This window comes from Palaemon carinicauda, chromosome 3 (genome assembly GCF_036898095.1).
Source record: "Palaemon carinicauda isolate YSFRI2023 chromosome 3, ASM3689809v2, whole genome shotgun sequence".
In the NCBI taxonomy this organism is placed as follows: Eukaryota; Metazoa; Arthropoda; class Malacostraca; order Decapoda; family Palaemonidae; genus Palaemon; species Palaemon carinicauda.
In genome coordinates, this window is record NC_090727.1 from 123,649,886 (window position 1) to 123,673,355 (window position 23,470).

At 41.8% G+C, this 23,470-nt stretch overlaps 1 protein-coding gene across 5 annotated transcripts in view; it reads left to right on the forward strand.

Moving 5' to 3' along the window:
* LOC137638462 (putative leucine-rich repeat-containing protein DDB_G0290503) overlaps positions 1–23,470 on the forward strand; it is a 130,653-nt gene that overhangs the window by 82,454 nt on the left and 24,729 nt on the right. For 4 of the 5 annotated variants that reach the window (XM_068370534.1, XM_068370533.1, XM_068370536.1 and 1 more), the window contains 2 exons: positions 680–1,378; positions 10,506–10,709. In XM_068370534.1, the coding sequence (XP_068226635.1) occupies positions 680–1,378; positions 10,506–10,709 (903 nt within the window). Of the gene's footprint in view, positions 1–679; positions 1,379–10,505; positions 10,710–13,532; positions 15,009–23,470 lie in introns of those variants that run through there. The other variant, XM_068370537.1, reaches the window with a different exon arrangement.

The following is a 23,470-nucleotide window of genomic DNA, read 5'->3' on the forward strand; positions in this document are numbered from 1 at the left end:
AAACCATGTTCCCTTGTGTTCCTAGTATTAAGCTAATACTGTCACGTCCCTATACCCTGACGAGGTGGTATTGGGAGTGTCCTAGTCTAAGTTTTCATCTAAGGAACTTCAGGTCAACTCCCTAGGACGAGTCCCACGGCATTATACCGTCACACACAGCTTGCGAAGGCCGCAGTCCTTGCATAGCAAGGTTCTAGCGAGGTGCAGGGACTCCTTATTTCTTGGGTGCTGACACACTCAAATAACGAGCCCCCGGGCAAAGCCAAAAAGCCGGTACTGGCTGGGACGTCCACCCTTCCTAATGGGTGAATCACCCCTATTAAATAGCGTTGTTTGTATGTCACTTACGGAACAAATGACAAATTCGTGGATAATTTGTATTTTTCCTATCTATACAAACCTTAGCTATTTAATCAAACTTGCACGCCAGCCCTATCTCCCTTGAAGTCCTACCCCCAAGCAAAGTGAGCTCAAGCACAGGTGTGTGTGGGGGGGGGGAGTAGCAATCTACCCTCCCCTATCCCCGCTAACTAGCTGTGTGTGTAGTAAACCTCGTTAAATTTTAATGGCTCGTCATTTCAGCTACGCCGAAAGTAATACCCCTATTAAATAGCTAAGGTTTGTATAGTTAGGAAAAATACAAATTATCTACAAATTGTCATTTTTATGTCTTTTACAGGAATCGAGTGTCCTCGAGTGTGGGGTTTGCACCAATCCATTCAGTGAAGAACATTGCCCCAAGATTCTTCCTTGTTCCCACACATTTTGTTGCCGATGCATCGAGGAGATTATCTCCAACCAGACAAAAGCTTGTCCTTTCTGCAGGGAAGAATTTACAGCCAGTTCAACCAATGACTTGGTGTTCAACAGAATTGCCTTAGACGCTGCTAAGCAATTTTTGTCCTTTGATAAAGAACCGAAGATTTCTTCCAGGGGACCAGGGATGTCATTTGGAAATTTTAACAAGGATTTAAGAGAAAATTTTATCAAGAAAGCCATTGATAACTGCAATGAAGTAACGTCTCAAATGATGCGTGATATTTCTATCCTTATGAGGATGTACAGTGACATCCTTCAAGCTGACAAAGTAGTTGTGGGACTCAAAGAGAAGCTGAATGAGATAGAAACTTTTAATAGAGATATTCTGTATACGATTGATGAAAACATCAAACAGCTGAAGAAGAAGTGTGATGTTATAGATGAAGATGTAAGACGATTTAAAGGCTATGATGCAAGACTGAAGGCGGCAGAAGACTTTACTTCAGCTGGAGCCATTATGGACAATTCAATAGACGATCTACATTATGTTCAGGCAAAAGTATTGGAAATCAAAGAGCTTCTTCGGGGGAACGAACAAAAAACTGGTGATATTGTGAAGGTAACTTCTGCCTCTTGTATTCTATTAACCTAAAATATGGGATAGGACAATTTTTAATTTTATGACTTTTTGTGGCATATTGCAGTTTCAAATTGTTACCTAAACATTGAAATAACACTCTCATCAAAGGATTTTTCCATGACGATCTAGCATTTCTGATCAACTTTTAGTTTTCTCCACCTCTGTTATACATTTTTTTCTGAATGTTTAATTATCAAATTTTCTGTATTTCACGTTTCAAGCCATATAAACCATAGTAGGCCTACTATTAATAAACGGATTTTGAGCGAAGCGAAAAATCTATTTTTGGGTAAGATAGCCATGTCGTCCTGATGGAAGTTCCTTAAAGGCAGCTTCCTAGGGTATATTACAACTACGGCGATATTCCCAGAGAATTTACCTTCAGGTACCCAGAATTCTAACTCCTGGAGCGAGTATCCCTAAAAAAGACCTTAGGGATATCGTAAATATCAGTGGACGTATTCTTGACACGCCTCATAGCAATCTATACCCCGAATAGAGTTAACACTTCGTAGGGGTAAAATGGCAAGAAAACGAAAACGATAAGAAAGGGGGGAGCCGTTCATAAGGCATCCCTCCTCCCCGTTTCGAAAGCGTGCCCTGCGCCGGTCACGGCGCCATCTGTATTCCTTGTAGCGATACACGAGGTGCTACAGATACTGTATGTAGGGAGGGGTCCTACTATCCTTTTCACTCTTATTTATTTATTTTATTTTTGAAAAGGAGCAGGGCGGGTCCATCAGGACGACATGGCTATCTTACCCAAAAATAGATTTTTCGCTTCGCTCAAAATCCGTTTTTTGGGCTCAAGCCATGTCGTCCTGATGGAAGTATACCAGAGCATTACTGTATCTGTGGATTCTCAATACGTGCCGTACTCCTCAAGAATGTTTCTTAGTCAACTCGACTGACAGACCTAAGATGTTACCGTTATACATCTTTTCACTAATCATAAGCCATGAGAGTGCTTCCTGCCCCCTACAGGGAGGAGTCCTACTAGACTCTAGAAACGAACGAAGAGTACATATACCTATGTATGAATCACTCGCCAGCCAGTACCATATAGTGGTCTCACTCTATATGAAGTAAAGCGAAGTCTTACGGGACTACAGTATCCAAAAGAAAAAGTCCCGACCAGCACCCTGGTCGAAGTAAAATTAGACAAAAGGTTATATCTGCGTAGGATTAAACTTGCTGCTACCACCATCCTCAGAAAGGGGTGGAGTCCTTATTGCTAAGGAAAGTATAAACCAGTATAATCCAGGCTTTGCATTAAGGAATAGGCTATTATAGATATCCCCGATTAATATACATAGGCTAAATGCTCAAAAAACAATATGAAATCAAAAATAGGTGAAGGAGACGCAAGGTTCCCGAGAACAAGTTTATTGAGAAACAATAAATAGACATGGTCACCATAAATATGTACATATGCTAGGTGGATGACCAACAATTTACACAAGTACTGTAGTGCATGGATGAATGATTATCTGAAAGAAAAACATATGTGTCACTTACACATACCCCGGTATCAAACTTAACGTCCATGTTACTACTTTGCTGACAATAGCGTTGGCAAACGCTTGGCACACCTGTCTGTACTTGTGCTACCATCACCATAACGTTGGAACAGTCACTGTGGGCTCTGAGAGCCTTCACTACCAGTTATATCAACGCATATAACTAACCATTCACCCAAGAATCCAAGTCCCAAATGATTCCGCTGTTCCTCGCAGAGTTAAACAGCAGGGTTAACGACGCAACCAACTGCTACCACAGACCTCTTTAGCTGCTCCACTTGCTTAGCATAGTGGCGAAAGAATACCCTGGAAGACTTCCAGCCAGTGTATGAACGAAGGTGTTCAAAATCCATAAAGTTAAAGAAGTTTAATGATGAAGCAACTTTCCTCGGATCATGACCTGCGGGTGAACTGTCAGGATCCGCTCTGCGAATAAAATATGTAATTTTCGCCCTAAGCTGATTTAAAGATAAATTCGAGCCCGATGTTTCTCCTCTGAATAGTTGGCCCCCATGGAAGTCTGAAGTTCTACGAAGATAGACCTTAAGGCATTCTACGGGACATAGAGATGCATCTTCTTTCAGAGGGCAGATTCTCCAGGGACCCCACCTGTTGGTGGGCAACTCGTTCTTAGCGAGAAACGTAGGGTCCGGAAACAGGTTCAGTTCTCCCCCATCCAGGAACTGAACTCGGCCCTCCTCTCTCGAGAGGGCCACAATCTCACTAACTCTGGCCCCAGAAGCAAGGGCAAAAAGGAAGATCACTTTTTGAGTCAGGTCCTTCAATGCACATTCCTCATTATCTAGTAATGAGGCAAAATGAAGGACTTTGTCTAACGACCATGAAATAGGCTTTGGAGGAGCTGATGGTCTAAGCCTAGCACAGGCCTTTGGGATCTTATTAAACATCTCGTTAGCGAGGTCTACCTGGAAGGCATATAGAATGGGTCTTGTTAGAGCTGACTTACATGTAGAAATTGTGTTCGCCGCCAGCCCCTGTCCGTGGAGGTGAATGAAGAAGGATAGGCAGAACTCCGTAGAGATCTCGTGCGGGTTCTTATCTTTGACAAAGGCTACCCATTTCTTCCATGCAGATTCGTACTGCCTCCTAGTAGACTTACACTTGTATTCTTCCAGGAAGTCGATACTATCTTTCGAGATTCCGAACCGTTTCTTCACCGCTAGGGAGAGAAAATCATGAGCTGCAGGGTTCGGGTTTTCTGTAATGAAGCGAAGACAGTCGACTTCTGGACTTGCTGGGACAGAACTGGGTCCGGGAGTGGTAGAAACCTCAGTCGTAGTTCCAGAGCTAGAGGGAACCATACACTGTTCGGCCACTTGTGGGCCACTATTGCTGCTACTCCCTTGAAGGATCTCAGTTTGTTGAGGACCCTCAACATCAGATTGTGAGGGGGAAACAGGTAGATCCTGGACCATCTGTTCCAATCGATGGACATCGCATCTATTGCTTCTGCCGAGGGGTCCACGTATGGGGACACATATTTCGGCAGCTTCTTGTTGTCCTTCGTCGCGAAGAGGTCTATCTGCAGTTCTGGGACTTGTCTCAAGATGAAAGAGAATGATCCTGCGTCTAGGGACCATTCTGTCTCTATCGGTGTCACCCTGGATAGAGCGTCCGCGGTCACATTCCGGACTCCTTGAAGGTGAACTGCTGACAGGTGCCACTTCTTCTTCTCCGCCAGTCGGAATATGGCTAACATTACCTGGTTGAGAGGTGGGGATCTCGATCCCCGCCGATTCAGACATTTCACAACCACCTCGCTGTCCAGTACCAACCTTACGTGGATCGAGTGACGTGGGGATACTTTCTTCAGGGTAAGAAGTACTGCCATAGCTTCTAGAAAGTTTATGTGAAAGGTCCCAAATAGCTTGGACCAGATCCCTTGCACTTTTTTCCGATGGGAGTGACCCCCCCACCCTACCTTTGAGGCGTCTGTGTGGATTATCACTGACGGGGGGGGTGGCTGAAGAGGTAGAGACCTCTTTAGACGACTGGCTTGAGACCACGGTCTGAGAAGAGAACGTAGTCGAAGTGGGACCGGTCTCTTCAAGTCCCTTCGCTCTTTCGATGCAAAGGTTCTCCATACTCCCGCTGCATCTTTTAACTGTGCTCTTAGCACTGGGTCTGTTACTGATGCAAACTGAAGAGAGCCCAAAACCCTCTCTTGTTCGCGTCTTGATATCCTCTCGGAACCTAGAAGTCTCCTGACAGACCCCGCTATTTCCTTCCTCTTTGACATCGGGATGGAAAGACGGTGTGACACTAGATCCCAGTGAATTCCCAACCACTGGAACCTCTGAGCTGGAGAAAGACGAGACTTCTTTCTGTTGATCATGAAGCCTAGATATTCCAGGAACTGAATCACTTGTAGGGAAGCTTGCAAGCATTCTGCTCTGGATGCTGCCCACACCAACCAATCGTCCAGGTAGGCTACTACCTGGAACCCTTTTAGGCGTAACTGTTTGAGAGCTGCGCTCGCAAGCTTCGTAAAGATCCTTGGGGCTATGTTTAGTCCGAAGGGCATCGCCCTGAAAGCGTAAAGTTTTTGTTGTAGCTTGAATCCTAGGTAGGGGGAGAGACGACGACTTATTGGAACGTGCCAATATGCGTCTGACAAATCGATGGAGACGGTATATGCCCTCTTGGGCAGTAAGGCCCTTATGTGTTGTAACGTTAACATCTTGAACTTGTGGTTCACTATGAACTTGTTGAGTGGTGACAAGTCCAGAATGACTCTGAGTTTCCCCGAGTCTTTCTTGGGAACACAAAACAGCCTCCCTTGGAACTTGATGGACTTTACCCTCCTGATCACCTTTTTCTCCAACAGATCTTGGATGTACTCCTCCAAAACGGGGGTGGAGTGTTGGAAAAATTGAGGGCACTGGGGCGGAGTACTGTACCAACTCCAACCCAGTCCATTTTTGAGAAGGCTGTGGGCCCAGGGATCGAAGGTCCAGCGATCCCGGAAATACTGAAGTCTCCCACCTACCGGCGACACTTCACTTTGACTGCCCTGCAGTCTTGCCTCCCTGGCCGCGACCACCTCTGAATCCTCGTCCCCTAGAGGGGCGTCTTGATGACCCTCTAGCTGCTCCTCTGGGTCTTGCACGAAACGTGGTCGACTGTCCCTCGAACACGGGATTGAATGCCGGGGAAGCTGATGACATGGCTTGGGGAACCCATTGGAAGGTGGTCGGGGTCTGGGCTACCAGTTGTGGAACCGGAGGCAAAGCTGGCTGCTGCTGCTGTTGTCTTTGCGGTTTGAAGGACTTGGCTGGACGGGAGGAAAACCTTGACTTCTTCGCCTTTCCTTTCGGCTGAGGGCCCTCATCCGGAGAAGACTTCCTCTTAAGGGACAGGCCCCACTTCAGGAGAAGATTGCGGTTCTCAGTGGCTGCCTTGTCCACGATCTCTTTGACCACGTCCTTGGGAAAGAGATCTTTACCCCAGATGCTGGATGAAATTAGCCTCTTGGGTTCATGCCTCACTGTGGCCGAGGCGAACACAAACTCCCTACAGGCCCTCCTTGCTTTAACGAAGCAATAGAGGTCCTTGGTTACTGTGGCCAGATGGATTTTGGCCATAACCATGAACATCTCTGGCATCTTGGGGTCGCTAGCCATCGTCTCCATGTTGGTCTGGAGAGACATCGAGGCTGCCAGGCGCTCCTTTGTGTCCAATTCCCTCCGTAGAAGGAATTCCGACAACTTGGGAAGGTTTTTGCCGAACTGCTGTCCTGCAATGTCGGCGTCCAACTTCCCAACCGAGAAAGTAAGGTGCACCTCCTTCCAGTCCTTATTGTCCATTGGCAATGCCAACGATAGAGGTTTACATTCCTCCAAAGACGGGCACGGCTTGCCAGCTTCAACCGCCTTGATGACGGCCGCAAACCCCTTTTGCATAAAGGGGAAGGCCCTAGCCGGGGAGGATACAAAGGAGGGGTGCTTCTTACTCAAGGCGGCAACCTTTGAGTTTGAGAACCCCCTCTCCTTTAAAGCAGCTGTCAAAGTGGCTTGAGCCTTGGAGTGATCCAGAATAATCACCTCCTTTGGTTCCGTTTCCTCCTTCGAAGCCGGCTCCTTCTTCAAACGGACATAGCAGTCCGGGTAGGCCCCTCTACTGGGCCAGAATTCCACCTCCTCAAGGGGAACTGAGCCCAGTTTCTCCGACATGACGATCTTCCCAATCGTCATCGGCATGTGCTCGGCATATCTCCACGGGTTGGCATCCGAGCACAGAGGAAGGTCCTTAACGTTGAGCTTCTTTGGAGGTCCACGTGATGCTGTGATCTTCTGCATCTGGAGCTCCAAAGTAGCGGCCTTCTGATTATTCTCCCTCTGCATCTGTTGGATCATACCAACGATGGAAGAGAGAGCCTGTCCAAGCTCTGCTGGAAGAGCGGACGAGGTAGAGGGGATAGGTTCAGGGACCTGAACCGGCACGTCTGATGATACGGGAACCTCTTCCTCCACGGCAATAGGATCTCGATCCTCCTCCTCGCCCTCTGCGAGGAGATCCTGCTCCGCACGATCGGACAAGTCGGACATCTTGTCGTCCAACTGGATGTCCTGCATGGCGTCAGCGACATCCTCCTCCACTGGAATCTGGATCAGAGGGATCTCCGGCCGAGGCTGGGGAACAACAGCATCAGGGGAAGCCTTGGGAAAAAGGTATGCCCTCATCTTCTCGTTAGGAAGATAAGGTCCAGTGGTGTTTTTCTGAAAACCCCTTACCCATAAGCGAAGCCTCTCCCTCGCTGCATCTCTTGACTCCGCCGACCTAGGGGATTCAAAAGCCTCTGATAGCAGGTTAGTACATACAGCACATACCTGCGGATCCCAGTAACGATGGTCATCATTGGAGGCTGCACAAGCCGCGTGCCTCCTACACGAGGCATGTCCGCAAAAGTTCTTACTGCGGACATTGCAGAAGACACTATCACACTTCGGATGCTCCTCCTGTAAAAGAAGAAAAATTTCCATGAATATCAAGTGAATTTCAATTCACATGTAACAAATGAGTATTCAACAAGAATAAGGGAAAGACACCTACTTATGAAACCCACACAAACACCTGTGGAAGCCCACCAGCCAAGTCACATAGTTAGTCTTTACTAGAATAACCAGAGAACGTATTTCCAAAGGAAATTAGGTGTAGCTCACACCTAAGGTAAAATATTACCATTCCGGCCAGGGATAAAAGAATTATCTTTTATCCTTGTAAGGCGACACCAGGTGATTGTACCAGTAACACAAGTAAGATAGAAAAGACAGTGTTGTAACCTACTACATCATGAACTCCCTTGGTTGAATATACCACCAAGAGGGGACTGATACAGTACCTGAGGGTGGTGTGCCAGCCGGCTATTGCCGATCAGCACCCCCCCCCCTGTTTTTCGAAAGGTAGATCTCAAGTACACAACATCAGATCACCTTTATTGGGGAGAACTCCAGATCCCATGCCTGAACCGGCCGGCAGTGGTTGCCGGACCGTAGCCACCCGGTTTGCACTGCGTTGCCGGCCATCATTCTTAGTGGCCGGCTGACTGGGCAGTGTCGCAGGCCGGCCGGCAGCAGTAAACAAACCCTGCCGGCTGGCCCCCACACTAGGCAGCGCTCGGCTGCCGGCCCCACTTGTAGTGGCCGGCAGATGAGCAAGAGACCGGCCGGCAAAGGTATACACCCAACGCCGACCGACAGCAAGAGAACTGGAGAACACCCCTCCCCACCGACGGCCGGCCTGTAGGCCGGCAGACGGCAAGGACAACACATACTAAGACAATAGAATGAGTGCCGGGTTAAGAGACTATGAGTCTCTGGGCCCGGCACCCGAAAGAGTGCCGAAAGGAAGGGGAGACACTAAGTCAAGCTTCCTAACCGCTGCCTACTGAATCTTCAGACGGCAGCGATGGAGGGACCAAGAAAGGACCGGGCAGCACTCGAAGTAATGGTCTCTGCCGGTCGGCACACTTTGCCGGCCGACAGGAGACCACGTCAGTTCCTCATCCCAACCTAGGCTAGGCAAGGATGCAGGCGACTGACACAAGGAACGGAAAAAAGAAGGGAAGGACAGAGGGTCCTATCCAACCTTACCTTGGTTAAGGGTCATTCCCAACTAAGACAGTTCGTCTCAGTTAGAGAAAGACCCGAGAGGGAGGCCGGCACTACTGGCTGCCTCCCAAGAACCACGGCAAGGAAGGAATTGCCTTTCCAGAAAAGGGAACATATCCCGAGACCGGAACGGCAATAGGACAGTCTGATGAGTCACCGAGTAAAGGGATCACTACTGGAACCCAACAAGGTGGACCAAGGGGATAACCCTTAATGCCCGAGTCAGTCAGCAAGGGAGACTCTGCCCCATGCCAGACAAACCGGGCTCAGACTAAACACTGTTGTACTGTCCCCCTCTGAACCAATACAGTTGGAACGGGAAGGTACAGTACTACTCCAGCATAGATATATTTGAAGATTAATTCAAATAAACCACTAGAGTTAAGCCTAAGGCTTAAACAGAGGGAAAGGGTTTGCCCCTTCCCCGAAGAGAAGGGAGCAAACGGGGAACAGATAATATTATAATGACCTAAGACAACCTAGCCTAGGCACTAAGAGAATCGATTACCTAATTCACCGAAACTCACACCAATACTATCTTGGAAGGTACTCGAAAAGGACTTATATGTATAACGTTGCCTAACGCTTAAAGCAATAAAATCACATTTGGAAGACTAATTATCATGCAGGAAGTACATAGGCCAACAACTAGCCTACGAAGACTAGTGTTGGCAGCCTTGGCAAAACTTCGCCAGGCACACTACTATCGCATCATAACAGAATTCCTAAATAAGCTAAGTAGCTAATATTTAAGCGCAAAGGGGCTGGGAACGTCGCTCTTGCTAACAAATAAATCCTATTCTAGCGAGCGACAGCATCCATGATGCCTCCAGCAGGCAACAGCTCTTGTATCAAAGATAACTCTTTTAATTACTTTAATTTTAAGCAAGAGCCTACATTTATACATAAAAGAAATAGTACTCAACTTATCCGAGGTAGAAGAAGTTGGAGAAAGCATTATTAAGCGAGAAAATTCCAAGATTGGGTAGAAAACAGGGAAAACACACCGAGTCGTAGAGCTACGCAAAAATGAAAACAGATGGCGCCGTGAGCGGCGCAGGGCACGCTTTCGAAACGGGGAGGAGGGATGCCTTATGAACGGCTCCCCCCTTTCTTATCGTTTTCGTTTTCTTGCCATTTTACCCCTACGAAGTGTTAACTCTATTCGGGGTATAGATTGCTATGAGGCGTGTCAAGAATACGTCCACTGATATTTACGATATCCCTAAGGTCTTTTTTAGGGATACTCGCTCCAGGAGTTAGAATTCTGGGTACCTGAAGGTAAATTCTCTGGGAATATCGCCGTAGTTGTAATATACCCTAGGAAGCTGCCTTTAAGGAACTTCCATCAGGACGACATGGCTTGAGCCCAAAAATTACCTATTCACTTCTTTACTGCAAATGCTAACTTTTTTTATATTCTCTGTAACCTGTGCTCTTTGATATTTCCAACAGGAAATTATACAAATGCAAACAAGTCTAAGAAATGTTGCAGAGGAAATAAATAGAATTGTTGAAGGAGACCTTCCTAAGGTGTTAGCTGTGAAGCTGTTGGAGGGCCGACATAGAATTGGTACTGTTAAGATTGGCTCTAAGAACAGAGTCTTTATGAGTCATCTTGAAGAAGGAGATACACAAGTAACCAGTTGTGCTATGAAAGTAAGTTTGTGCCAATCTCTTGTGTTTGAGTTGATAAGAGGGAGGTTTGTGTATGTTAGCTTAAATTGTGTGATCACAAAATCATGGATAAATTAACTGAAACTAATTTGAACAAGGTCAAAGGCTACCTTTAAAGAATTTTTGGGTGCTAATATACCTTACATTCTGCTCAAATTTTCTTTTCCTACCGTTTTGACAAGCTAATGCAGCTTATATCCTAACCTATAATTAAAGACTCGCGAGTTTAAAAGAAATTTAAGATCACTTACTAGTTGACTCAACTTCGAAAGATTTGAATCAACTACTAGTAAAAATTAAAGTACCATAATTACCTAGAACTTATCAAATTATCTTTGCTCCGCCGTGGTACGCTTCGCTTGCAATTGATTATTATCTCGTTGCTCCTCTGTTCTGGCAAGTGGCGCATGGATGCGCTGCAAATACCACCTGTGTGAGTCACTATTAAAGTATCATATTTAACTAGATTATATCACTTTCTTTTAATGATGTCATTTCTGAATAGAATTTGATAGGATATAAGTTACTCTTACATATTATGGTAGGATACATATCATAGTATACTATTAAAAGCATTGTAGAATACAAGCTGTACTAGCACCCATTTTTATAATATATTCTATAGTATAGAGAAGTATGAAAAATATAGAGAGAAAAAGGTGGAAGTAAAGCGCAAGGTACGTGAGGCAAAGAGGGCAGCTGACCTGAGGTGGCGTCAGGGACTGGGTCAGTCATATGAAGAGAATAAGAAGTTTTGAAAAGAAGTGAAGAGAGTAAGGAAGGCTGGCGCAAGAATTGAAGAGACGGTGAAAGATGGAAATGGAAGGTTGTTAAAAGGAGAGGAGGCAAGGAAAAGGTGGGCAGAATATTTTGAAAGTTTGCTGAATGTTGAGGATAATAGGGAGGCAGATATAATTGCTGTTGCAGGTGTTGAGGTGCCAGTGATGGGAGATGAGAATGAGAGAGAGATTACAATAGAGGAAGTGAGGAGAGCACTAGATGAAACGAGAGTAGGAAAAGCATCTAGTATGGATGGTGTGAAAGCTGAGATGTTGAAGGAAGGGGGTGTGACTGTACTTGAATGGTTGGTGAGATTGTTTAATATGTGTTTTGTGTTGTCAATGGTACCAGTAGATTGGGTTTGTGCGTGTATTGTACCACTATATAAGGGTAAGGGAGATGTGCATGAATGTTGTAATTCAAGAGGTATTAGTTTGTTGAGTGTAGTTGGAAAAGTGTATGGTAGAGTAATGATTAATAGGATTAAGGATAAAACAGAGAATGCAATTTTGGAAGTACAGGGTGGTTTTAGAAGAGGTAGGGGTTGTGTGAATCAGATTTTTACAGTTAGGCAGATATGCGAGAAATATTTAGCAAAAGGTAAGGAGGTGTATGTTGCGTTTATGGATCTGGAGAAAGGATATGATAGAGTTGATAGGGAAGCAATGTGGAATGTGATGAGGTTATATGGAGTTGGTGGAAGGTTGTTGCAAGCAGTGAAAAGTTTCTACAAAGGTAGTAAAGCATGTGTTAGAATAGGAAATGAAGTGAGCGATTGGTTTCCGGTGAGAGAGGGGCTGAGACAGGGATGTGTGATGTCGCTGTGGTTGTTTAACTTGTATGTTGATGGAGTGGTGAGAGAGGTGAATGCTCGAGTGCTTGTACGAGGATTAAAACTGGTAGACGAAAATTATCATGAATGGGAGGTAAATCAGTTGTTGTTTGCGGATGATACTGTACTGGTAGCAGACACAGAAGAGAAGCTTGACCGACTAGTGACAGAATTTGGAAGGATGTGTGAGAGAAGGAAGTTGAGAGTTAATGTGGGTAAGAGTAAGGTTATGAGATGTACGAGAAGGGAAGGTGGTGCAAGGTTGAATGTCATGTTGAATGGAGAGTTACTTGAGGAGGTGGGTCAGTTTAAGTACTTGGGGTCTGTTGTTGCAGCAAATGGTGGAGTGGAAGCAGATGTACTTCAGAGAGTGAATGAAGGATGCAAAGTGTTGGGGGCAGTTAAGGGAGTAGTAAAAAATAGAGGGTTGGCATGAATGTAAAGCGAGTTCTATATGAGAAAGTGATTGTACCAACTGTGATGTATGGATCGGAGTTGTGGGGAATGAAAGTGATGGAGAGACAGAAATTGAATGTGTTTGAGATGAAGTGTCTAAGGAGTATGGCTGGTGTATCTTGAGTAGATAGAGTTAGGAACGAAGTGGTGAGGGTGAGAACGGGTGTAAAAAATGAGTTAGCAGCTAGAGTGGATATGAATGTGTTGAGATGGTTTGGCCATGTTGAGAGAATGGAAAATGGCTGTCTGCTAAAGAAGGTGATGAATGCAAGAGTTGATGGGAGAAGTACAAGAGGAAGGCCAAGGTTTGGGTGGATGGATGATGTGAAGAAAGCTCTGGGTGATAGGAGGATAGATGTGAGAGAGGCAAGAGAGCGTGCTAGAAACAGGAATGAATGGCGAGCGATTGTGACGCACTTCCGGTAGGCCCTGCTGCTTCCTCCGGTGCCTTAGATAACCGCGGAGGTAGCAGCAGTAGGGGATTCAGCATTATGAAGCTTCATCTTTGGTGGAATTGTGGGAGGTTGGGCTGTGGCACCCTAGCAGTACCAGCTGAACTCGGGTGAGTCCCTGGTTAGGCTGGAGGAACGTAGAGATTAGTCCCCTTTTTGTTTTGTTTCTTTGTTGATGTCGGCTACCCCCCAAAATTGGGGAAAGTGCCTTGGTATATGGATGGATTCTATTAACATCATTATTACTATTATCATTATTTTTTTTCTTATCATTTTGAACGACAGCTTGAATCCCTGATGCCAAAGACCTCGCGAAGAGTGTTCCTGGATCTGGGAACTGACGGCAGATTCCTCGGAAGAATGATTATTAAAGTAATAGATAAGGGTAATCTGGCCCTCAATTTCCTCCATATGTGTGCAGGAGATCTGGGACCCTCTTACGCCAACTCATCGATCTTTGGTATAGGGAGGCTGGGGGAACCTGCTGAAAATGTTGGATTTGGAGATTATGAAGTGGAAGACAGAATTACAGCTAGACCAGTGTTGTTGGGGGTGGACTGGAAGAGGGAAAGTAAGAAGGATATATATAAGAATACACTAGCAAGGGAGGGAGAAGTAAGAGGTTGGTTCGCCGAAAACCCAACCTGCGAAGATGTTTCGCGATTTTACATTGTCCTTAAAGAACGATCCACATGGAAGCCTCGAGATCGCTTTGGCGTGGTTGAGGAAGGGCTCCAAGTGTTGAAAGATGCCATCAGGCTTTATCCAAATTTCAGGGAAATCAAGATAGTGGACTGCGGTCATGTATTTTGTTTCTGAAGTTTTTAAAAGGACTCAGTTGCTATTGGACTTACAATTAGAAAAAAAGAAATTTTTTAGGACAGAAGAGGAACTGGGTTTAGGGAGGCCTTGTCTTCTTTGCGGCACCCAGCAACTGAGCTTTGGATTCCAGCTTCGATCCTGATGCTGCTCCAATTTTTCTAGGACAGAAGAGGAACTGGGTATAGGGAGGACTTGTCTTCTTTGTGGTGCCCCTCAGCTGAGCTTTGGACTCCAGCCCCGGGCCTCATGCTTCTCCAATTTTTCTAAGACAGAAGAGGAACTGGGTATAGGGAGGACTTGTCTTCTTTGTGGTGCCCCTCAGCTGAGCTTTGGACTCCAGCCCCGGTCCTCATGCTTCTCCAATTTTTCTAGGACAGAAGAGGAACTGGGTATAGGGAGGACTTGTCTTCTTTGTGGTGCCCCTCAGCTGAGCTTTGGACTCCAGCCCCGGTCCTCATGCTTCTCCAATTTTTCTAGGACAGAAGAGGAACTGGGTATAGGGAGCCCTTGTCTTCTTTATGGTGCCCCTCAACTGAGCTTCCTGACTCCAGCCTCGGTCGTCATGCTGCTCCAACCCATAATCATCCTGTCTGTCCTCTGTGTTCCTGATCTGCCTCTTTCACAAGATTATACCACTTACGGGCTGCCACAGCATCGGAAAGGTTTAAAATTGTTTTATATTTATAATCAGGTCTAAGTATACCATTTAACTGGAATACCAGCCAATTCAAATTTATTATGTAAAGACAAAAATATGTTGATGCATGTTGCAGTGTTCAAGAATATTCAATTTTACAATTATTTTAGCCTGTTTAATTTTACCATTTCATTTGGTCTGGTTATCACTAACTTTTAATGAGTTTTCCTCTTTATCCAGTTTCGTTATTATTTTCATCACAAATGGGAAATATCACTGATCAATAAAAAATTATATTTATGCTTTATTTTTATCCTTCAATTCCTTATAGTAGTGATTTGTGGGAAAAAATAGGATATAAGAAAAATTATTTTGTTTCCCTATTTTTTTCTATCTTTACGAAATGGGAATTGATAGAAGTCTCATATTATTATTATTATTATTATTATTATTATTATTATTATTAGCCAAGCTACAAACCTAGTTGGAAAAGGAAGATTCTATAAGCCCAAGAGCTGCAATAGGGAAAAATATCCCAGCGAGGAAAGGGAACAAGGAAATAAACTATATAAGAAGTTATGAAAAATTTGAATAAAATATTTAAAAAGAAAACGTTAACAACAACATAGCAGATAATTCATATATAACTATAAAAAGATTTATATCAGCCTGTTCAACTTGAAAACATTTGCTGCAACTTTGAACTTTTGAAGTTCTACTGATTCAACTACCTGATTAGAAAGATCATTCCACAACTTGGTCACAGCTGGAATAAAACTTCTAGAATATTGTTTAATTTTGAGCCTCATGATGCAGAGGGCCTGACTAATAGAATTAACTACATGCCTAGTATTACTAACAGGATGGGACTGTCCACGAAGATCTGAATGTAAAGGATGGTCAGAACTATGAAAAATCTTATGCAACATGTATAATGAACTAATTGAACGACAGTACCAAAGATTAATATCTAGATCAGGAATACGAAATTTAATAGACCGTAAGTTTCTGTTCAACAAATCAAGATGAGAATCAGCAGCTGAAGACCTGACAGGAGAACAGTACTCGAAACAAGGTAGAATGAAAGAATTAAAACAATGGAAACTAAGCCATTGTATCTAGGAGGTAATTAATAGTATATAAAGGGTAAACAAAAGGGGAAAATATAACAAGCTAGGGAAAAAGTAAAAGAAAAAAAGTTGAAAATGAGAAAACCCTATGTTTTGAGGATAAGGATTGATTGAAAACAATAACTTTTCATTAACAACTAATAAATGAAAATTTTTCTTTATTATTATTATTATTATTATTATTATTATTACTTTTTGTTTGATTCTATGCTGAATTAACCTGACTTTTTGTGTGATTCTGTCCTGAATTAACATGACTTTTTGTGTAATTTTATCCTGAATTAAGCCAATGTTTTGTGTGATTCTACCCTGAATTAACCCGACTTTTTGTGTGATTCTATCCTGAATTAACCCGACTTTTTGTGTGATTCTATCCTGAATTAACCCGACTTTTTGTGTGATTCTATCCTGAATTAACCCGACTTTTTGTGTGATTCTATCCTGAATTAACCCGACTTTTTGTGTGATTCTATCCTGAATTAACCCGACTTTTTGTGTGATTCTATCCTGAATTAACCCGACTTTTTGTGTGATTCTATCCTGAATTAACCCGACTTTTTGTGTGATTCCCTCCTGAATTAATCCGACTTTTTTGTGTGATTCCCTCCTGAATTAATCCGACTTTTTGTGTGATTCCCTCCTGAATTCATCCAACTTTTTGTGTGATTCTATCCTGAATTAGCCAGACCATTTGTGTGATTCTATCCTGAATTAGCCAGACCATTTGTGTGATTCTATCCTGAATATCGACTTTTTGTGTGATTCCATCCTGAATTAACCTGACTTTTTGTGGGATTTCGGATGATTCACCTCCTGACCTACGTTACAACGCATTGTCTCCCGGTAATGATGGATAGATGGCGTTACCGAGAAACATCACAACAGAGCTGCTCTCAGTTATTCTAGTTTTTCCTGAATTAGCATGAACAGTGAATTAGATTGATAAAGTGTGTGACTATATGAATTGTTGGTGATTGACGGGACACTGTGATAAGGGCATTAAATAGTGTGAATTATATTTTCAAGGGAGTATTTACAATCTCCCTGGCCCCACGAAGTTTTTTTTTTCCTTGGTTGCCATGACAACAGATTTTGTTTATATAACGTTTTTTATGATTTGAGTGGCAATTTGAGGACATACTTAACCAAATGGCTAACTTGGAAAGTATTGAAGATGTTAGGAACTTGTCCCAAACCCAAATTAATAGGCTGACGAACACCCAACTGAAGGAGGCACTGAGGACAGTCCTTAATGCACACACTAATGAAGAACCTTCAAACGCAATATTACTGCAGGAAATAAGGAATCTGACAAGAGAAGTAGAGCAAATGAAGCAAATAAGAAAGGAGGTGACAGAATTGTCATCTGACTTGAAACAAGCTTTTAGTATTATAAGTCAGCAGCAGATGTTCCTGGAATCACTGGATGCAAGAGAACGTCGAAGAAAAATCATCATTACTGGAGTATCAGAAGTAGAAGACAATATAGGAAGGGATGATCAGTCAAAATTGAGGAGGATTCTGGATGAAGTAGGATGCGATGAAGCTTTAGACCCAACGAATTGGGAAATTAAAAGGCTTGGTCAAGTGAATGATAGGAGGAAGAGACCAATCCTGGTAGTTGTCGACGACCAGAGACAGAAGGACAACATCTTGGATAAGGCCAAAAACTTGAAGGAAAAACCTGAACCTTTTTCGTCTATTTACGTGAAAAAAGATGTCCATCCAGCAGTGAGAAAGGAACTAGGAAGGTTAAGGAAGCGTGAGAGAGAAGAAAGAGAGAGGGCAGAAAATCAGGGAGCAAACATATTCTATGACAAGCAACGACGTGTCTTGTTGCGGGACGGTCTTGTGATTGATAGGTATGCACCTTCGTATTTTTAGGAAGGTCACAAAACAGTGGTTGCCCCAATGAACTAAATATGTGTTGTTGGAATGTTGCAGGAGTAAAGGATAAGATGAATAATCAAGATGTTTTATCTTTTGTTCTTAATTATCATATTGTTTGGCTATTGGAGATAAAAACAACTGCTAAAATAAATGTACCTGGCTTTTATACATACCAAAATCCGTCTATGTATTGTGGTAGAAGAGGTGGAGTGGCAATGTTAGTAAAATATTCATTATTGAGTGTCATTAAATTTGTGAATATGAATATAGAAGGTCAAATTTGGGTTGAATTATCATGCTATCCTGGGTTTATGTTTGGAGGTGTTTATATACCACCAAGTGATTCGCCTTATTTTGTACCAACATGTTTTGGTAACCTTGGAGCTGTTATGAATGAGTATGAAAATGTAGTAGCAATGGGGGATTTTAATTCCCGTGTAGGTATTCCCCTTCTTTGTAACGAGAACTTTGAACCATATATATACAATGGGGTGATTGATTTGAGTATTAATGGTAATGGTAGGAATTTGTTGAATATGTGTCAAAGCAGTAATATGGTAATTGGTAACCACCTTGTTTATGGAGAACACACTTTTGGAGGCGGCTTAACTTTCAGAAGGGGGTCAGACTGGGTATCAGAAATTGACTTGTGCATTATTTCACAAAAATCACTTATATGTACACGAATGTGCGTCGTTTGTTTGTACGTGTATGTAGGCAAATATACCTAAGCAAAAACTTAATCTAGAATATTTAACAGATTTCTTTTCCTTTTTCTCGTAAAATTTAAGATATTTTAAAATTCAATCATAAATGGCGAAATGAAGTTACTCCCTTTGAAGGATGATTTGAGAGAGAGTGGGAATCGGCGAGGGATCACGTTGTCCCAAGTAGGTATGAAAGTTTTTTCCAAGTTAATGTTGAATAGAATAGAACCTGTAATAGATAGAATACATCGAAAAGAGCAAGCAGGTTTCAGAAAAGGTAGACGATGTGATGATCAAATGTTTATTCTACGACATTTAGGTCAAGTCTAACGAACTAAAATCACCTCTTGTTTTTATGCTTTGTGGATTTTGAGAAAGTATATTGCTGTATTTCATGTAGTGTTAAGAAAGATTTCGAGGCCCTATGAGATACCAGAGAAGGTTGTAAACATCATAATGTATTTGCATGGCGGAATTTGTTGTCAGAAAACGGTTGATGATGTTTTGCAGATGTATTTGAAGTCAAGACTGGAGTACTACAAGGGTGAATACTGTCCTCTCTACTGTTTATTATGGTGATTGATTATGTTAGGAACAACGTAAGGCAAGGAATGAATAATGTCATTTAATGGACAGGGGACCAGAGATTGTGATCTTGAGTACACGAATGATATTTCTAGTTGCTTCTACAATTCCTGGAAATGTTTGATAGGTTAGATTGGAGAAGAGTAGGGTGTAGAGTGGTGATCAACCAGAGAAAGACTGAGGTCGTGTAGATTCAGAGTGGTGATGAGACGAACTGCCCTAATTGGAGAAATAATATTACTGAACTCAAACTCTGTCAAATAATAAGGAACCATCATTGCCAGCAATGGATCACTGGTTACAGAATTCAAAGAGAGAATAGGTAGTAGGCTAAAACAAGCAATGGGCATGCTAAAAATAATTTAGATTATATCGAATATCGGTTCACAGCAAAATCAAAATAGACATTCCACTTGTAAGATCGATATTAAATTATGGTCACCAGTCATGGTACAGCACTGTAACAACTGATGCAAAATTTCTTGCCTTTATGAATAAATCACTGAGAAGGATTTTTGAAATCAAATGCCAGCAGCACAACAAATGCAGCAATTCGTGAGGTGGCATTGGTGCCCAATATGACCAATATAGTTATACTCAATGTATTTTAATGAGGCGCATTTGCACCGACTCGCAGAGGTGCCCTTTTAGCTCAGAAAAATTTCTGCTCTCTGATTGGTTAGAGTTATCTTGTCCTACCAATCAGCGATCAGGAAACTTTTCCCAGCTAAAAGGGCACCCCTGCGAGTCGGTGCAAATCTGCCTCACTAAAAAGAATTGAGTATAGATTATTAAGACTGAGATGGATGGGGCATATTTTAAGAAGTTAAGATGAATTAGTCCATGATATACCTGAATGGAAACCGCTGGGCAGAAGAGGAGGCTTGGTAGACCAAGAGAAACGTGGCTGATGACAATTTGGAGGTTGGATCCGAGAGTTCGGTTGGGCTTAGAGAGATGGCACAGGAAAGAGATATGGCGTGAATTCATTGAGGCCCTTTTCCAGAGGATTAAAATAAGATAATACTAACATAAATCAGTAATTACTTTATAAAGACATGCTATTTTGATTTAGATAAATGAGAGTGAATTATCATTGTTTCTTTAATCGAAAAAATATCAGCGTATTCCTACAGGAAAAACTTTCTCCTGATACTTGACTTTACAAACTAGTCCCTACAGCAGAGATTCCCAACCTTTTTGTGATCGAGTACCACTTGGAGGTCCCGTACAGTCGCCGCGTACCACCTGCTTCCAGAGAAACTAAAACTAAATTCGCTATTATATCTATAATGGGATAGAGTGGCCGTAAACTTATTTTGCGAAGTGAGCATCTAGGAACCAGGGACAACTAATAATATAACTTAGGAAAGAAGTTTGTTATTGAATTGAATGTTTCATATAGATATTGAGTCAACATCGCAACGAACTTTTCACTGACAGTTGCCATTGTCGTTCAGTAATTCAGTATTTTATCATTTTACTCGGTGCATGTTTAGTTGGACGTTGACAACGTTTGTTCGACAATTCTTGCAACACTATTAAGTTACCTGTACAATGTACAACGTAAGATTTATGTACATTATGTGTTACATGGAAGGAATAAAGTAGGTATCTATTGACAAGGTGGCAACTTTTCCTTCTCCCCGTCCTGGTCCCTCTCATTCCCATTCATTCACCCTAAGAGTTAAGTGCTAGTGGACCAACCGGGAAAGCTTTCGACCGTGTTTGTGTCCTGGTTCACTATCTCACTTGTGTCTAACTGTGTCTCTTAGTGATTTTGTCCCGGAATACAATTTAATAGTAAATTGAGTATCAAACATTCTGAAGATGGAAGAGTGAACTTTAGACTAGATTCTTATCAGTGAGGTTATGAGTGATGCGAATGCATTGGCAGTATCTGTCTACAAGTAGGAGACGTTGAGAACTTAGATATCCGGAGTGAGAAATAAGTATCAGGAGTAAAATCTTATACAGAATAATGGTAAGTAATTGGTGGTATCTTCATAATCAACTTATTCAATCATTGATCTTATATTTCGTTAATATTCCATATTTAGGACTTGAATATTGTCAAGGTCGACAGTGAAATAGGCGTAAAACTTCTTGATTATGAATCTCTCTCTCTCTCTCTCTCTCTCTCTCTCTCTCTCTCTCTCTCTCTCTCTCTCTCTCTCTCTCTCTCTCTCTCTCTCTCTCTCTCTCTCTCTTGAATTCTAAAGTTAAACTCAATACAGTGTAATATCTGATGTCGTTGTTAGACAAGAAGCTTAGCAGTACAGTGTTGGTAAACAGTAGGGCTCACTGTTGTCGATTCGTATTTATTCAAAGTATATTTGATAGTTATTACTGGAAATAATTCCCCCAACTTTTATTTTGATTACAAATAATTGTTATTTTGTGATGCCAGAGTAACAGTGAGTATTGAAACGATAATCAATTATCTATTTTTTGTAATTAACTTTATTGAGAAACTCGTTAGTGGCGGTAGTTGGCACGTTTTCGTTGGCAAGGTAAATGTTGCCGATTCACTGTTTAATGCTCTAAAGATGTGTATAGAATATTTGAATGTACAGTCTCTCCTTAGTAAGATATGTGAAATTGAATTAATGCTCTTAAACAGAAATATTGATGTATTATGTTTAACTGAGACTTGGTTAACCCCGAATGTTGTCGATTCACTCATTGATTTTCCTAATTATACAATATATAGATGTGACAAAGGAAGAGGTGGAGGTTGTTGTATTTATGTAAAAAATAATCTTTCTGTTAATATTTGTAATCTTAATGTTCAAAGAGTAGAGGGGGTAGAAGAGGTTTGGCTCTCTGTACAATCTCGTAAGCTACCTTCTGTTATCATTGGTTGCTTGTATAGACATCCGCATGCTTCAAATGATACTTTTAACTATATTTTGGAATGTCTGGGAATGATTTCTCTAAAGAATAAATCAATTTATGTAATAGGTGATCTAAATGATGATTTGATGTTAGGTTCAGCAAAGATACATAATATTTTAAGAGTCACCAAATTAAATCAAATGATTAATAAACCTACTAGAGTTAGCCCCATCTCATCCACACTACTAGACGTGTTAATAACAAACAAGCAGGAAAGTGTCATTAAAATTGAGGTAAATCCAAGTATTGTAGCTAACCATGAACATATTTCATTTAGCATAGATATTAAGAAGCCAAAGCGTAAACCAGTCACGGTAACCTCTGGGTGTTTAAAATATTATTCTGCAGATTTTTTGTGCAATACATTGCTAGACCAGAAAATAATTTTAGATACAATCATGCATACTGATGACACAGATATTCAAACAGGAATTTTCAATAAAGTATATAATAGTGCCTTAGATAAATGTGCCCCAATAACCACGAAGGAAATAAGGAGACCCAGTGCACCTTGGATAGACAATGATCTCAAAAACAGTATGATTGAAAGGGACAAAATGCAAGAAAGGCTCAAACAGAATAGACATGATGAAAATCTTAACAATTCGTATAAGGAAATGAAAAAACTCATCAATTCGAAAATGCGTACTGCCAAAGCTTATTATAACAAAGACAAGATCAAGAAAAGTAAATCTCGTACAGAAACATGGAAAATTATGAATAATATTGTATCTACTAAAACAAATAAAAAGATTGAATACGACAACCCAAAAGCTAGAGCAGATCAATTTAACCAATACTTTGCTAAGGTAGGAAAAATAACTTATGATAAAACGCAGGAAATTCTACAAAAGTACGAAAATGAAGATATTAGAAACACTCAAAATAATTTTGGCAATAATATAAGATTGTTTAGACCGCAACCAGTTACAGTAGAAACAATAATATTAACAGTTAAGAGTTTGAATAATAGTAATGCTTACGGAACGGATGGTATTCCTACTAGTTTTCTAAAAGATTCCCTTACAGTTATTGCATATTATATCACGGTTATCATAAATACATCGATTGTAACTGGGAAATATCCTTCTATTTGGAAACAACTCCTCGTAGACCCTCTTCACAAGAAAGGAGACAAGGACGACCCTGGTAATTATAGACCTCTTTCTATCCTTCCCGTAATATCGAAAGTAATAGAAAAGATTGTATGTAATCAGTTAATGGAACATCTAGAAAAAAATAATTTGATTTCTAACACTAAGCATGGATTCCGTAAAGGTTTATCAACAGAAACAGCTTTGATGAAATCAACAGATGAAATTTATAAAAATATTGATAGAAAAAAAGTTTCCATATTAATTTTATGTGACCTATCAAAGGCATTTGATAGTGTCAACCATGATGAATTGTGTAAATCTCTTAATGAACATTACATTGATACGTTCTGGTTTCAGGATTACTTGAAGGATAGAAGTCAGGTAGTTAGATTGGGAGACGTAAATTCTTGCATTGAAAAGGTTGAATTTGGAGTCCCACAGGGATCTGTCCTAGGTC